The sequence below is a fragment of the Octopus sinensis genome, unplaced genomic scaffold (assembly GCF_006345805.1).
Source record: "Octopus sinensis unplaced genomic scaffold, ASM634580v1 Contig11576, whole genome shotgun sequence".
Lineage (NCBI taxonomy): Eukaryota > Metazoa > Mollusca > Cephalopoda > Octopoda > Octopodidae > Octopus > Octopus sinensis.
Genome location: NW_021832384.1, coordinates 122,989 through 142,130, shown reverse-complemented (window position 1 = coordinate 142,130; position 19,142 = coordinate 122,989). Strand labels below are relative to the sequence as shown.

Here is a 19,142-nt window from a genome sequence, read left to right as displayed (position 1 = left end):
TGATTTACAATTGATGGATATTTGTCCTCATCTTGTATGTTGCTAACACGTTTCGTCTGATATACTCTCCAGCCTCCATCAGGTGTCTTGAGGAAATTTCAAACCTGGGTTTGAATTGTGTTCTACTATAGCCTCGGGCCGACCAAAGCTTTGTGAATGGATTTGATAGACGGAAACTGAAAGAAGCCCGTCGTATAAACGTGTGTGTGTGTGTCTGTGTTTGTTTACTCAACATCGCTTGACAACTGATGCTGGTGTGTTTGTTTCCCGGTAACTTAGCAGTTCAGCAAGAGATCGATAAAATAAGTACTAGGCTTACAAATAGTAAGTCCTGGGGTCGATTTGCTCAACTAAAGGCGGTGCTCCAGCATGGCCACAGTCAAATGACTGAAACAAGTAAAAGAGTATGGGTCAGAGTTTGGCAGGAGCTGACCAGTTGGAAGACTGAACCAAGTTCTTCTGGCTGTAATATTGACAGAAGTGGCTTTTTGCCAGGTGATAAAAGGTTAGAATATAATAAAGGGAGAAAAACAGGTGTCTCGCAGAAGAGGGGATACATAGCTACTCCAGTTGAGAAAAGAGAGGAGCAAAAGAGAGAGAGAGAAGTGTCAGGGCATACCCACAAGTTACAGGGGTAAGTTTATAAGTGGTACAGAGGACTGGGTAGAGTAAGTGGGCAGGTAAGCTCAATAATGAGAAAGTAGAGTAGGTGATGCTATGTGGTAAGAAGCTTGCTTCCCAACCACATGGTGCCGGGTTCAGTCCCACTGCATGGCACTTTGGTCAAGTGTCTTCTACTATAGCCTCGGGCTGACCAGAGCCTTGTAAGTGGATTTGGTACATGGAAACTGAAAGAAGCCCATCGTATATAAATACATAAATGTGTGTGTATGTGTCTTTGTGTCTACGTTTGTCCACCCTAATCACCGTTTGACAACCGGTGTTGGTGTGTTTATGTCCCAATAGCTTAGCAGTTCAGCAAAACAGACCAACAGAACAAGTAACTACTAGGCTTATAAAAATAATAAGCCCTGGGGTCAATCTGTTCGACTAAAACCTTTCAAGGCGGTGCTCCAGCATGGCCACAGTCAAATGACTGAAACAAGTAAGAGAATAAAAGCATCTTTTGTACTCTATGTACAAAGCCCGAAATTTTGAGGGAGTGGTTGGGGCTGTCGATTAGATCGACCCCAGGACATAAATGGTACTTAATTTATCGACCCCGAAAGGATGAAAGGTAAAGTCGACCTCGGCGGAATTTGAACTCAGAATGTAGACAGACGAATAAAAGAATATACAGGACAAGGAAAATAATATTACCAAGTTGCACAAAAGAGTTCCAAAAAAATGAGAAAACCGTACTGAGTTGTCTCCCATATATATTAACCATCAAATAATAGCATCTTTTCGCTACATATTTGATAATAGCTTTTTCTTTTTTTATGTTTCTAGAACTGTTTTGTCCCACCTAACTGTTAATTAACATGCAGATGGTGCCTTAGAGTTGTTTATCATAAAACAATGCTTACCCGGCCCAGCAAAGGAAAGCCTTGGGACTAAGAGGAAGCAGATCCTTCAAAATGCATTTCTTCTTAGATGTCAGTTGATAAAGGTCAATACCCAAACACTGTTCACCAGGAAGACCTGAAATCAACAATAATAATACTAATAATAATAATAACAATAATAATAATCAATTCTTTATTGCCCACAAGCAGCTAAACATACAGGGGACAAACAAGGACAGACAAAGAGACTAAATCGATTACATCGACCACAGTACGTAACTGGTACATATTTAATCGACCCCGAAAGGATGAAAGGCAAAGTCGACCTCGGCAGAATTTGAACTCAGAACGTAGCGGCAGACGAAATATTGCTAAGCATTGCGCCCAGCGTGCTAACGTTTCTGCCAGCTCGCCGCCTTAATAACAATAATAATAGTAATAATAATCGTTTCTACTAATGGCACAAGGCCTGAAATTTTAAGAGAGAGGATTAGTCGATTACATCGACCCCAGTGTTTCACTGGTACTTAATTTATTGACCCTGAAAGGATGAAAGGCAAATTCTTTCTACTTATGGCACAAGGCCTGAAATTTGAGGGGAGGGGTGGGCAAATCAATGAAATCGACCCCTGTGTGTAACTGGTAGTTATTTCACTGACCTCAAAATAATGAAAGCCAAAGTCAACCTTGGCATGCAGTGATGCAGTACCAGGCAGTGGCTCTCATGGTTTCTGATCTTAACAGATTGGAAGTGTTACCATGTATATTGCTTTGTCTTAGTATAAAAGATGGGCTACAGCAAATATTCTGCTCAAAGCCACAGATTTGCTTGTCAGTTGTTTGACCTTAACCAGTTGAGCATGTCCCTTAGTGGCTGACGATATGTGCATCTCTGATCACGAGCAGAAGTAGTGGGGGAGCATCATAGCCATGTGTTGAGAGGGATTCTTTGGGGTTGGAATAATTCACCTCTGGAAGCATTGGTATTTCGTTCATCATCCTTAAACAAACCTTATACAGGGGCCTTTTGAGTAGGTTGGGCTATGCAACCTGAAGAAAATTCTAACTGAGCCCTACCTGCAAGTTTATGCATTGTTTATCTTGATATGAGATCACCATGCTGCGCACATATCGTTGTGATGCACATGCCTGGTGTACCCTTATCAGACGGGTAGTCATGATGGGTATATTGGGCTTTGTATATTTGTACCCTAATTTCACTTTGATGGCATGTGCTGCTCTCTCACTCAATAAATAATAATAATAATAATAATAATAATAATAATAATAATAATAATAATAATAACAATAATAATAATAATAATAATCCTTTCTAATTTAGACACAAGGCCTGAAATTTAGGGGTAGGGAAAAGTCAATTGCATCAATCTCAGTTCTCAACTGGTACTTTATTTTATCATCCTCAAAAGGGACCTCAGCAGAATCAGTTTGATAATTATTATTATTATTATTATTATTTTTACTCTAGGCACAAGGCCTTGAAATTTTTGAGGGAATAGGGGGCTAATCAATTACATCGACCCCCAGTGCGTAACTGGTACCTATTTCATTGACTCCGAAAAGATGAAAGGCAAAGTTGACCTTGGCGGAATTTGAACTCAGAATAATAATAATGATGACTTCAAATTTGGTTGTTGCCCTAATAATGATAATAACAATAATAATCACCATCATCATCATCATCATGATCGCCATCATTTTCACAACAACTATTACAACAAAAAACGAGAGAAAATAGAGAGAGACAGACAGAAGTAAAGAAAGAAAGCATCTCAAGCAAATGTCTGTGGTATACATACCGCCGCCTCGATGGTAGACAACCATCAAGAAGTCTTTAAAGCCTGACAGACATACAATAGGTCCTGCAAGAGTAAGGATTTCTTTCTGAATGCCCGTCATGGTAAAGAGTCGAAGAAGTCGTTCACTGGTCGCCATGGCAACCCATGTCTCAGCAGCAGTTACGGCCTGTCAAGGACACAAATTGGTTTCATGTTAAAACATATATACATGCTTACATGCAAACGCATATATGCACCCACCTGAAGACATATATACACTTACATACATACACACAGTCCTACCTGTACATACACACACACACATATATATATAGGTTATGAGAGGTAATGGTGTCAAGAAGACCCAAAGGTGTAAGACTTATTTATAAATGTTCTGAAATCTTTCACAACCTTGGAATTTTATCTCATTCTGTTAGTTTTATATATATATATATATATATAATATATATATATAGAGGTGATAAATAAAAATATATGCATACATACAAACATATATGTACGTACCTACATCTACATGTATATATACATGCATATATAAATAATTATACGTGAGTACAGGACATTACAATAAGACATAGAAACGGCACGTATAATTATTTATATATGCATGTATATATACATGTAGATGTAGGTACGTACATATATGTTTGTATGTATGCATTTATTTATTCGTCGTTTCGGTCCACTTCTTGATTCCTTTTTTTATATTATATTATATATATATATATAATATATATATATATATAATATATATATATATATATACATACATACATACATACATACATACATACATACACACACACACACCTAACTAGATACCGAAACACACACAACCACTTACACACATACCTATACAAACATACACACATACATACATGCACATGTACATGCAAGCATACATACATGCACACACATATGGTGCAGTTTTCAAAGAAAGTAACCAGCTAAGAAACGCACGGCAAAGACAATTTGTAAGTGGAACAGTAAAAATATACATGACTTTCCAAAAGTTCGACATGTATCTTTCCACTGTTTCTGTTATCTAAATTCCAGCTATGGAACTATTTTGTTGGTAACCAATTCCTTTTGTGTAGGAAGAATTCAAATAATCTTTTTCCTTAAAGGCACAAGCCCTAAAGTTAGAGAAGGATGCGTATTATACACAAGGTTTAGGTTTTTCAGAGGTACAGCCCCCTGAAAATCCCCTGCGTATTATACTCAAGGGAGGACTATACTCGAGGATTTACGGTACTTATTTTATCAACCCTGAAAGGATGAAAGGCTAAATTGACTTCAGCAAAATTTGAACTCAGAATATAAAACTGGATAAAATGCCAATAAAATTTTGTCTGGCAAGCTAATGATTCTGCCAGCTTGCTGCCTTAAGAATTCAAATAATTAACAAAAAAGAAAAAGATACACACATACAAAAATACACTAACAAATACACACACACATATATACACAAATGGCATTAACCCTTTTGTTACCAACCTGGCTGAAACCAGCTCTGGCTCTGAAGTACAAATTACTTGTTTCTGAATTAAAATCTTTCACCAAACCTTAGTTACAATTTATGTTCTTAACACTAGCTTAATGATAACTAAGTTATTTTACTAAATTCTTAGTTATAGTTAAAATGATTGAAAGAAACACAGAGCATCTCAATAAAAATATGGTAACAAAAGGGTTTATCATTATTAACATTAGCATAGGCGTAGGAATGGCTGCATGGTAAGTAGCTTACTTATGAACCACATGGTTCCAGGTTCAGTCCCACTGCGTGGCACCTTGGACATTGTGTCTTCTTCTATAGCCTCAGACCGACCAAAACCTTGTGAGTGGATTTGGTAGACAGAAACTAAAAAGAAGCCTGTTGTATATATGTATATATGTGTGTCTGAGTTTGTCTCCCCAACATCTCTTGACAACCGATGCTGGTGTGTTTACGTCCCTGTAACATAGCAGTTCGGCAAAAGAGACCGATAGAATATAAGTACTAGGCTTACAAAGAATAAGTCCTGGGGTCGATTTGCTCAACTAAAAGGCGGTGCTCCAGCATGGCCGCAGTCAAATGACTGAAACAAGTAAAGAGAGTAAGAGCAGAAAATTATTATATGATTATTTACCAAAATTTCTTCCTCCTCTGGTAGAGTAACGGACCATTCTTTGGAATTATCCCAGGCTGCGAAGTGTAAACACGTCATCTTGCTACAAAAAGAAGACCCAAAATCTAAGAACATTCAAATATGCTTTATTATAAAATAATAAAAATTAATTAGATGGCAGGCTGGCAAAATCATTAGCATGCCAGACACAATGCTTAACGGTGGTTCTTCCAGCTTTAAATTCTGAGTTCAAATTCTCCTGAGGGCAACTTTACCTTTCAGCCTTTCATCATCATCATCATTATCATCATCATCTTCGTTTAGCGTCCGCTTTCCATGCTAGCATGGGTTGGACGGTTCAGCTGGGGTCTGGGAAGCCAGGAGGCTGCACCAGGCCCAGTCTGATCTGGCAATGTTTCTACAGCTGGATGCCCTTCCTAACGCCAACCACTCAGTGAGTGTAGTGGGTGCTTTTTACGTGCCACCGGCACAGGTGTCAGACGAGGCTGGCAAACGGCCACGATCAGATGGTGCTTTTTACGTGCCACCAGCACGGGGGCCAGGCGAGGCTGGCAAACGGCCACGATCGGATGGTGCTTTTTATATGCCACCAGCACGAGGGCCAGGCGAGGCTGGCAACGGCCACAATCGGATGGTGCTTTTTATATGCCACCAGCATGGGGGCCAGGTGAGGCTGGCAACGGCCACAATCAGATGGTGCTTTTTACGTGCCACCAGCATGGGGGCCAGGCGAGGCTGGCAACGGCCACAATCGGATGGTGCTTTTTACATGCCACCAGCATGGGGGCCAGGCGAGGCTGGCAAACGGCCACAATTGGATGGTGCTTTTTACGTGCCACCAGCACGGGGGCCAGGCGAGGCTGGCAACGGCCACAATCAGATGATGCTTTTTTCGTGCCACCAGCACAGGGGCCAGGCAAGGTGGCAAAAAATAAGTAACAGATGAACAATAGACTTAATACTAGCTGGCGCCATGCCGTCAAAAATGATGACTAATTGTAGTATTTTATATATAAATATGGATGGTAAATCAAATTAATACACTTGTCAATGTTATGTAGTGGATGTCTTTTGAGATGTGACATCAATCATTCTTTGTTACTGAGATAATGCTGCTGCTTCACACATAAACGTTCACATACTTCCCTTGTACATGCACATGCATACACACATATACTCACACAGAGTTGAAACGCTGTTTGATTTTTCTTTTCAGCATTGAATGTTAACCATTCTATTTTCCATTACACATGCACACAAACATTCACATACTTCTCTTTAACATACACACACATATACTCACACAGAGTTGAAACACTCCCACTAACAGTTTGCCGTCACCCCTCCCTCCCTCATTCATTCATCTATCACCCCTTCCTTTCTCATTCATATGTTGTGACGGAGAAAAACACAAAAGTATTATTACAAAGGATAATTACCCACCTTCCTCTTCTAAAATTTCAGGCCTTGTGTCTATATATTAGCAATGATAATTATCAAAATTAATGTGAAATTAATTACAGAAAAAAGGGCCAGAAAATTAGAGGGAGGGGTCAGTTGATTATCTTGACCATAGTCAATTGAAAATGAGGGATTTGTTGAAGGGTGCAGGCATGGCTGTGTGGTAAGAAGTTTGCTTCCCAACCACATGGTTCCAAGTTCAGTCCTGCAGCATGGCACGTCAGGCAAGTGTCTTCTACTATAGCCTCAGGCCAATCAAAGCCATTGAGCGTGGATTTGGTAGACAGAAACTGAAATAAGCCCATCATATGTGTGTGTCTTTGTATCTGTGTTTGTCCCCCGACCATCACTTGACAACCGATGTTGGTATGTTTACGTCCCCTGTAATTTAGCATTTCAGCAAAAGAGTCCAATAGAATAAGGACTAGTCTTAAAAGAATAAGTCCTGGGGTTAATTTCTTCAACTAAAACCCTTTAAGGCAGTGCTCCACCATGGCCACAGTCAAATGAGTGCTTCACTGGTACTTTATTTCATCTATACTCAGGAGGGATGAGAGGCAAAGGTGACCTCAGGGTGATTTTAACTCAACACAAAAATGAAGCTGGAAACAAGAAACGCAAAGCATGGTGTCTAACATTCTGATAATGTTATCAATTTGTCGCCTATGGTGACGGTGATGATGATGATGATGAGGGTGGTGACGACAACAACAACAGTGGTGATATTAAGTCTAAACATCTGAACTGACCTGCGGCCAGATTCTTCATCATTTGGACTCCCCAAAAGAACACATTCTTTGGAAATATCCGCCATGGTGTAGCCGACATTGTTGTTGAGATGTATCGAATGATGCACTGCGGTGTCATGGAATTCTATATCAATGGAGTTCTCGCCATCTGCATTATACTGCTTCACAATGCCAACCGCGTTCCATTTCTGCAGAATATAATGAAGATGGAAGGTGGGTGAGATAGGAAAAACTGAGTTGGCAGGGGAGGATTGAGAATTTACATTAATGCAGTACAATGGAATTTTATAATTGGTGAGAGGAAATGATAAAAGATGATAGAATAGAAAGAAAAAAGATGCAGAGAATAAACAGAAATGAAAAAAATAAAAACAAAGGAAAGAAGTAGAAATTTTAAAAAATGAAAAAAAGTAAAAGATAAAATAAACAAAAAAATTGAGAGAAAATCAGATAAAAATATGGAAGAAAAGTAAAAAAAAAAAAAAGAAATAGCTACATTCTTTTATCCTTATCTTTTATCGTTTATTTGTTTCAGTCACTGGACTGTGGTCATGCTGGGGCACCACCAGGACTTGTTTTCAAAGTCTGGCAAATAGTCTATCTGTCTCTCTTGCCGAACTGTTAAGTTTCAGGGATGAAAACAAAACAACACCGGTTGTCAAGTGGTGCGGGTGGAGACAAACACAGCAAATACCGAAAGACACACATACATACATGTATATTACACGGTGGGCTTCCACACAGTTTCCAACTACCAAATTCATTCACAAGGCATTTGTCAGTCAGCCTGGATCTATGGTAGAAGACACTTGCCCAAGGTGCCACACAGTGGGACTGAACCCAAAATCTCATGACTGCAAAGCAAGCTTATTAACCACAAAGTCATGGACTTTTATAAAGCACATGGCCTTAAACATAATGAATAGCCAATTATAATCATCTTCATTTCAGTTCTTAATTGATACTTACCCAGGTGGGATTTGAACTCAAAACATAATAGGTCATATGTAAAATACAGAGCACTTTGTCTGCAACTCCAGTAATGGTACCACCGATTGCCCTCTTTACAATAATAATAATCCTTTCTACTATAAGTACAAGGCCAGCAATTTTTTAATAAGGGGCTAGTCAATTATATTGATTCAAGTACTCTAAATAGGTCCTTATTTTATCAACCATGAAAGGATGAAAGGCAAAGTTGACCTTGGCGACATTTGAATTTGGACGTAAAATGGGACAAAATGCCACTAAGCATTTCGAACAAGCTTGCTGCCTTCCTGATGATAATAATAATAATAATAATATGTTTGGTGCCTTAATACATCAGTTCCATCTATAAATTAGGGAATGAAATCATAAACAGTGTTGGCAAGTGAGAGTAGATCTAAGGAAAAACAAAAAAATACAAAACGATAAAAATTTTGTTACATAAATATGTACATGAGTGTATATATATATATACATATATATATATGTGCACACACAGATCATCATCATCATATATATATATATATATATATATATATATATATATATGTGTGTGTGTGTGTGCACACACAGATACATACACATATATGCATGGATATATATATATATATATATTATATATATATATATGCATATATATAGTATATGTATATATGTGCATATGTGAATTAAATATTCATATGCATATATATATATTTATACATATATGTATACATATTTATTCACATATCCATATATATATATATATATATATATATACACACACAGGTATACATATATATATATACACACATATACATATATAAACATAGGTACACATACATATACCTACACACACGTATGCATGTATATGTATGTATGTATGTATGTGTGTATGACTGAATGGTAAACAGGATTATATTTCGAAATTATGGTTTCATTCAATCAATCTTTTGGCTGTCTGTAAATATTACTTGCACATGGATAAACCTACAAGGCCACACAACGCTAACGCAGGAGTGAACATAACACTTATATGTTTTGTTACAACTAAACAGAAATGTTATAAGTATCTAGACAGTCAGACAGAGAGGAAGAAAGGTATGTATGTATGTATGTATGTATGTATGTATGTACAAACAGAAATTTTGTCAGAATGTTGATTATATATTAAATGTTTTATTTATTTGTACATATAGGCGCAGGAGTGGCTGTCTGGTAAGTAGCTTGCTTAACAACCGCATAATTCTGGGTTCAGTCCCACTGCATGGCGCCTTCGGCAAGTGTCTTCTACTATAGCCTCGGGCTGACCGAAGCCTTGTGAGTGGATTTGGTAGACGGAAACTGAAAGAAGACCGTCGTATATATGTATATGTATATGTGTATGTGTGTATGTGTGTCTCTGTTTGTCTCCCCCAACATCGCTTGACAACCGATGCTGGTGTGTTTACATCCACATAACTTAGCAGTTCGGCAAAAGAAACTGATAGAATAAGTACTAGGCTTACGAAGAACAAGTCCTGGGGTCGATTTGCTTGACTAAAAGGCGGTGCTCCAGTATGGCCGCAGTCAAATGACTGAAACAAGTAAAAGAGTAATATACATATGCACACACATACACATACATACAGACACACACACAGACAGACAGACACACAGACAGACAGACAGAGAGACACACACACACACACATGTATATAAGAATTGGTCCCTTGTGGATTACAATGCAGCTGTGGAGGGGTGTGCCTTTTGGTTGGGGGAATTGGCATGAAGGGGGACTGAACCGAAGACTATGTGATTTGGAAGCTAATCTCTTAACCACACAGTCATATGTATCTCATTCAGTCAGTCTCTCTCTCTCTCTTTCCTCTCCTTTCTATTCCTACTGAAGTAGCCAAATGTGGAAGCACTCCGTCGGTTACAATGATGAGGGTTCCGGTTGATCCGAATCAACGGAACAGCCTGCTCGTGAAATTAACGTGTAAGTGGCTGAGCACTCCACAGACACATGTAACCTTAACGTAGTTCTTCCGGATATTCAGCGTGACACAGAGAGTGACAAGGCCGGCCCCTTGAAATACAGGTACAACAGAAACAGGAAGTAAGAGTGAGAGAAAGTTGTGGTGAAAGAGTACAGCAGGGATCACCACCATCCCCTGCCGGAGCCTCGTGGGGCTTTTAGGTATTTTCGCTCAATAAACACTCACAACGCCCGGTCTGGGAATCGAAACAGCGATCCTATGACCGCGAACCCGCTGCCCTAACCACTGGGCCATTGCGCCTCCACTGTAGCCAAATATCTCCTCTATTGTAAGACACCTACAACTATCCCTCTATTATACTTTAACCTCTTAACTGGCACAAAGCCACCTCCCTCAGTACCACTCTTTTTCCCTGCCAAGTGGTCTAAGTCTTCCAAGTTACTTGGCAACCCCACTGGTGCTGGTGCCACATTAAAAGCACTCAGTACATCATGTAGAGTGGTTGGCATTAAGAAGGGCATCCAGCCATGCCAAAACACAAAGCATGGTGCGGTTCTGGTTTACCAGCTCCTGTCAAACCAGCCACACTATACCAGCATAGAAGATGGATGCATGATGATGATGATGATATAAATATACTATGCACAAGACACCGAGAATAAAATTCAAATATAAAGCCATATGAAAAAGAAAAAAAAACCTTTATACACAGACACCACAAAAGTAAATAGACACAAATAAACAGAAATAAATCTATTGACTTTTGGGTAATATAAACATATTCCTTCTATGCTTTTGATGTACAGAAAAAAAGAGGAAGAAGAGCCTTCTTATGGTCTGTTTCACAATTTTTTTGATTATTACTGAAAGAAAATATATACCTGTCTGCTTTCACAATCAATATTATAGAAACTACTATTTACATGTGTGTGTGTGTATATATACACATGTATATATACACACATTCATATATATATATATTATATATATATATATATACACACATTCATATATATATATATATATATATATATATATATATACACACATTCATATATATATATATATAAATACACACACATTCATATATATATACACACACACACATTCATATACATATATACACACACATTCATATACATATATACACACACATTCATATACATATATACACACACATTCATATACATATATACACACACATTCATATACATATATACACACACATTCATATACATATATACACACACATTCATATATATATATATATATAATACACACATTCATTTATATATATATATACACACATTCATGTATATATTATATACACACATTCATATATAGATATATACACACATTCATATATATATATATACACACATTCATATATATATATATATATACACACATTCATATATATATATATATATACACACATTCATATATATATATATATATATATACACACATTCATATATATATATATATACACACATTCATATATATATATATATACACACATTCATATATATATATATACACACATTCATATATATATATATACACACATTCATATACATATATATATACACACATTCATATACATATATATATACACACATTCATATACATATATATATACACACATTCATATACATATATATATACACACATTCATATACATATATATATACACACATTCATATACATATATATATACACACATTCATATACATATATATATATACACACATTCATATACATATATATATATACACACATTCATATACATATATATATATACACACATTCATATACATATATATATATACACACATTCATATACATATATATATATACACACACACACACATTCATATATATATACACACAGATAAATAGATAGATATAGATATATGTACGTATAGCAGTAAGCAACTAAACTAATACAGTAAGGAACATTTTAAGTAACATATTTGTGCTTTAGACAGTTTATCATGAAGTAAATGTTATATATTTGATGCACAATCTCACCGTGGCTGTAACTTACCATAAATCTTTGAGAAAGATGGTCAGGTGTAGAACCAGGTTGGAAAGGCTTTTGAAGAAGTATTTTTGGTTCGTTATATGGAACAGCAGCGGTTGGTTTCAGAGGTTGTTCAGTTGTGGTACTTTCTCCATCGGACATATTTGAAGCTCCATCTAAAAGAAGATTAAGTTATTAGTGATCAATACAATTCCACAAAGAATAATTATATAACTCTTAATGTTTTTACTATTATTATTATTATTATTGAGTGAGAGAGCAGTTCATGCCATCAAAGTGACACTGGGGTAAAATATACGAAGCCCAATATACCCATCATGACTACCTGTCTGATAAGGGTACACCAGGCACATGCATCACAACCATATGTGCGCGACATGGTGATCTCATATCAGGATAAACAGCACATGACCTTGCAGGTGGGGCCCAGTTAGAATTTCCTTCAGGTTGAGTAGCCCATCCCGCTCAAACGGTCCCTGAATAAGGGTTGTTTAAGGATGTTGAAAAAACCACCCATGTTTCCAGAGGTTAATTTTTTAAACCCCAAAGAATCCCTCTCAACACATGGCTATGATGCTCCCCCACTACTTCTGCTCGTGATCAGAGATGCACATACCGTCAGCCACTAAGGGACATGCTCAACTGGTTAAGGTCAAGCAACTGACAAGCAAATCTGTGGTATTGAGCAGAATATTTGCTGTAGCCCATCTTTTATACCAAGACAAAACAATGTACATGATAACACTTCCAATCAGTTAAGATCAGAAGCCATGAGAGCCACCGCCTGGTACTGCATCAGGGCATAGCCACTGCCTGGTACTGCATCAGGATTATTATTATCATCATTATTAAGGCAGTGAACTGGCAGACTCGGCATTTCATCTATCTTAATGTTCTGAATTCAAATTCCGCTGACGTCAACTTTGCCTTTCTTCCTTTCGGGGTCGATAAAATAAATACCAGTTATGTACTGGGGTTGAAGTAATCGACTCCACCCCTCCCACAAATTTCAGTCCTTGTGCCTATAGTAGGATTATTATTATTATTATTATTATTATTATTATTATTAGGTATGGCTGTTATTTTGCTAAGGTCCACTTTGCCTTTCATCTTTGTGGGGTCTATAAGTACCAGTTGAGCACTGGGATCGATGTAATCGACTTATGATGATGATGATGATGACGATGATTAATGATGAAATTGATGATGATGATGATATTGATGATGATGCTCCCTTTGTGCTTTCAAAGTTGTGTGTGGAATAAGAGATCCTTTTCTTGCAAAACAGATATGGGTTAGCATCAGGAAGGGCATTTGGCCATAACAAAACAAACGCCTCAATAGCATATTTGTTTAACCCACGCTAATATGGAAATGGGCACAAAAAAAAAAAAAAAAATTATTACTGAAGCTCACCGCAAATAATAATAATAATAATAATAATAATAATAATAATAATAAATAATAAATAATAATAATAATAATAATAATGTTAGTGATAATGATAATTATTAGAATTCCACCAAGGTTGACTTTGCCTTTCATCCTTTTGGATGGTGGAGGCGGTAGTGGTAGTAGCCATGGTAGTGATGATGATGATGATAGTGGTGATGGTGGTGGTAGTAAAGGTTATGGTGACTCTAGTAGTTGTCATGACAACAATGGTACTAGTGATAATGACAACGATTGCAGCAATAAGGATGCTGGTGATGACAACGGTGGCATTGATGACAATGGTAGTAGAGATGAAGATAGTGGCGACAGTGAGACTGTTGGTGCTTGTGACAACAATGCTGGTATTGGTGATGATGGAGATTATAACGGCTTTGCTGCTGACGATAATGATCGTATTGATAATGATTAGTGGAGATGGTGATAATAGTGCTACTTATGACAACAATGATGGCAGTTGTGGCGATGATGGAGATGATGACAGGAAATGACGGAAGCAAAGAATCGTAAAAAATGAAGATTGTGAAGAAAAAGCACACAAGACAACGTTTGTCTTACCTTTTGAAGCGTCATCATCAAATATGGCTTCGGGATTGAGCTTAGCAGAGAATTCGTTGTCACTCTGCTCTCCAGCATCTACCGAAGGAATGTCGGGTCCAATAGCGCCAGACAACATCTCATCGTCAAGGTCATCGAAAGCATCGTCATCATCATCTAAATTGTTATCCACAGTAGCAGAGGCGGGGTCGGATGTGGTGACTGCGGGTTGTTCAGCGCTCTGTCAAAGAATCCAACATTAGTCAACATTGTCGCTGTTAACATCCACTTTTACAATTAATTTTTTAAATAATAAAGAATTTAGTAAATTAACAATGGCAGTAACCTTTAGCATGCATAAGGTGCATCATGCCACCATGCAACACATCTTCCCTGTAGCTGCAGGCACATTATGTTGCATTGAAAGGGGAGAAAAATCGTATGGCAACATAATGCACTAACAACATGCTAAAGGTTCAGCTGATGTTTGGAACATATATTACTAAGAAATTTTGATGGAAGATTTTAATTTAGACAACTTTAAAACTGGAGGTTTATATCAAAGAACAGTGGAGGTGCAATAGCCCAGTGGTTAGGGCAGCGGACTCGTGGTCGGAGGATCGCGGTTTCGATTCCCAGATCAGGCGCTGTGTGTGTTTATTGAGCGAAAACACCAAAAGCTCCACGAGGCTCCGGCAGGAGCATGTGGCAACCCTTGTTGTACTCTTTCGCTCCAACTTTCTCTCACTCTATCTTCCTGTTTCTTGAGTAACGCTGCGATGGACTGGCATCCCATCCAGCTGGGGGGAACACATACGCCACAGAAACCGAGAAACCAGGCCCATGAGCCTAGCTAGGCTTGAAAAGGGCGCATAAATAAATAAATATCAAAGAACTACAGGAAGTCTCAGATAGTTTGGTATTACAAGTGTTAATATTTTATCATTAGCACCAACAAGAATTATAGATTATTGATGATTAATAGCAAGTCCAATGTATAAAATAGTGTAACAAATTATTCTTTCCTCAGTTCATTCAATACTTACAGTGTTTTTACTAGCAGCAGTTGATAAAACATTTTCAAATAATCCAATCTGTCCCTAAAAATAAAAACAATAATGAGAATCCTTTCTACTATAGGCACGATGCCTGAAATTTTGAGGAAGGGGGTGGTTTGATGTAATCCTAGTGGATATAATCAGCTACCTCTGGGCCATAAGTCAATTTGATTAGAACTCAACTGGTGCTACACGACAATCTCTTTCCAATATAGAATTACAATAAATAATTTAAAGTTTTTGATAGAAACACAAGAAAAGGAAATAGTTGTTTTATAACTAAATATAACAAAAGGTTGATTATGATGCTAGGAAATGCAATGAGGATAAAATATGCATGTAAAGCAGGAGTTCTCTGCTAACAGAGCTTGAGTTAGAGAAGTAGAGAAAGAAACAAAGACTTGATGACAATTTGGAAGTAAATCATTAAGAATGTAGAGCTTTACAAAAGATATAGTGACATGGGACTGAAATACAGAGAGCTGCTATACTACTACAGACCCATGAAACCCATGGTAACATAAAACAAAATAGATGCAAAATTGGTTGCAGTGGTGGTGATGGGAAAGAAGTAGAGAGGAGAAAGACAAAAGAAAGGAGAGGAGGAAGGGAGAAGGAAGAGAAGATGCAGAGGAAGAGGAGGGGAGAGAAAGGAAGCAATGGAGAAAGGAGTAAGAGGGGAAGGGAAGCAAAGGAAGAGGGAAGATGAGGAGGATTGGAGGAAGAAGAGAAGGAAAAGATGTATATTTTTTACCTCGTTATCAGTGAAAATAATTTCACTGCTCTTTATTGGATTCCAGCAAATAGCTGTGAAGGTCTTCTCATGTTTATAACTGTAAAAACAAAAACAACAAAAAAGCATCACTATTATTATCATTATTATTATTATTACTATTATTATTATTATTGTGTCGGTGGCACATAAAAAACACCATCCGAGCGTGGCCGTTCGCCAGCCTCATCTGGCACCTGTGTCGGTGGCACATAAAAAACACCATACGAGAGTGGCCATTCACCAGCCTCGTCTGACACCTGTGTCGGTGGCACATAAAAAACACCATCCGAGCGTGGCCGTTCGCCAACCTCATCTGGCACCTGTGTCAGTGGCACATAAAATCACCCACTACACTCTCGGAGTGGTTGGTGTTAGGAAGGGCATCCAGCTGTAGAAACACTGCCAGATCTGACTGGCCTGGTGCAGCCTTCGGCTTCCCAGACCCCAGTTGAACCGTCCAACCCATGCTAGCATGGAAAGCGGACGTTAAACGATGATGATGATGATTATTATTATTATTATTATTAGCATGCTAGGTCAAAGTATTTGTGGCATTTTATCTATTTTTTCATTCTGAGTTCAAATTCCGCCTCTGATTATGCCTTTCATCCTTACGGAGACCATGAAATAAGTATCAGTTGAACACTGGTGTTGATGTACACAACTTACTCCTACCTCAAAATTACTAGCCTTGTGCTAAAATGCAAAACAACAACAACAACAAACACTACCACCACCACCACCACAGTGACAATATTTTTCTTAGGATACAAGCAGTTCCCATGAGCACTATTTTTTGAATTTCCTGGTATCTGAGATAGGGAACAAAATCCCAGAGGATTTTGCTAGTCTCTGACTGCCACTCTCTGCAGTTTGTGCTCATACCTATTTCTTTACTACCCACAAGGGGCTAAACACAGAGAGGACAAACAAGGACAGACAAATGGATTAAGTCGATTATATCGACCCCAGTGCATAACTGGTACTTATTTAATTGACCCCGAAAGGATGAAAGGCAAAGTCGACCTCGGCGGAATTTGAACTCAGAACGTAACGGCAGACAAAATACGGCTACGCATTTCGCCCGGCGTGCTAACGTTTCTGCCAGCTCATACCACACCTTCCTCTCTCTAGCCCACACTTTCGCCCAGTTTCCAATGTAGCACTTTCACTATCTGATCAGGTCGCTACAACTTGTAGTGGTTTTGGGGCAAGGCTAGGGCATTCATTCATGATATGGGCAATGGTTTCATCCACTCTATTGCAGATGCAGCATAGCAGAGACACACTTGCTTATTCCCAAGATGACCCTCCAGTCCATGGCCAAAGCTTGGTCTTGTGCTGCCAGTATAGTGCTCTTGGTTTTCTTTTTTTAGTATTCCTTTCATCAGCCAATCACACCTATTTTTTCCAGCAACTTCTGATGTGGATGCATGGGATTGTGTAACAACAACAACCACAACAACAACAAACAAGAAGAAACTATATCAGAGAATATAGAAATATTTTAGTCTCCTTCTGGCTTAGGAAATTGTTACCACATTGCAGCAGAATTACTCAAAAGGATTAATGTAATCTTTAATCTTTAATATTTCACAAAGAACAAAATACAATAGCATTAATTATAATGAGTCTCTATCAATAATATTTTCCATTAATCCAAAGTTACGAGTTAATAAATACAGGCTCTTTGTATAATATCTAAAGGGTAATTTTCAAATATAATAAAATACTAAGAATTGGATTATAATGTCTCTCTCTCTAGATATAAAAAATAGTTTCAGTTAATCTGTTAATATGAGGAGATAATTCTGTCTATTGTCAGTTTACATCATCAATATTTTAATGCTTTCTTTTTCATGTTGGCATGGATCAGACAGAATTTTCTACTGCCACATGAATATCCTGTTACCTATTTCTTAACTGCCCACAAGGGGCTACACACAGAGTGAACAAACAAGGACAGACACACGGATTAAGTCAATTACATTGACCCCAGTGCGTAACTAGGTACTTGATTTATCAACCCCGAAAGGATGAAAGGCAAAGTTGACCTCGGCGGAATTTGAACTCAGAACATAATGGCAGACGAAATACGGCTACGCGTTTCGCCCAGCGTGCTAACGCTTCTGCCAGCTCGCCACCTTATGAATATCTTGTTACCATCCTCATCAACATCTGTTTTCCGTCCTGGCATGGGTTGGACAGTTTTGACAGGAGCTGGCTAGCCAAGAGAGCTACTCCAGGCTCAAATTGTCTGTTTTGGCACGGTTTCTATGGCTGAATGCCCTTCCTAATGCCAACCACTTTACAGAATGTACCAAATACATGATACATAGCACTGGCAAGGTAATAGTTTTCCCCTATCACTGGATATGTTTTTATGGAACATCAGACATGAAGGACACCACTTATATGACAGTGATGCTCATTTACAACTATCACGTCACAAGAACATAAAGAGACACACACAATGTACACCTCCAAGCACACACTCAAAAAGCCTTTTTCAGTTTCCCCTCAACCAAATCCACTCCTACTCACAAGTCTTTGGTCAACCACATAAATTACAATATCATGGTTAGTCCAACCCAGCCCCACACTCCATAAAGAGCATAAGGCTGGGTTGGTTTCCTGGTTTCTCTAGTATATACA

At 38.0% G+C, this 19,142-nt stretch overlaps 1 protein-coding gene across 1 annotated transcript in view; it reads right to left on the bottom strand.

Annotated features, from left to right (window-relative positions):
* The window catches only part of LOC115229011 (WD repeat and HMG-box DNA-binding protein 1-like), a 72,558-nt gene that overhangs the window by 30,507 nt on the left and 22,909 nt on the right, over positions 1 to 19,142 (bottom strand). The window contains exons 9-16 of the mRNA XM_036499073.1: positions 16,467 to 16,545; positions 15,701 to 15,754; positions 14,676 to 14,895; positions 12,669 to 12,820; positions 7,671 to 7,858; positions 5,461 to 5,542; positions 3,329 to 3,494; positions 1,530 to 1,644 (exon numbers count right to left, since the gene is read on the bottom strand). Of these exons, the coding sequence (XP_036354966.1) occupies positions 1,530 to 1,644; positions 3,329 to 3,494; positions 5,461 to 5,542; positions 7,671 to 7,858; positions 12,669 to 12,820; positions 14,676 to 14,895; positions 15,701 to 15,754; positions 16,467 to 16,545 (1,056 nt within the window). The remainder of the gene's footprint in view (positions 1 to 1,529; positions 1,645 to 3,328; positions 3,495 to 5,460; positions 5,543 to 7,670; positions 7,859 to 12,668; positions 12,821 to 14,675; positions 14,896 to 15,700; positions 15,755 to 16,466; positions 16,546 to 19,142) is intronic.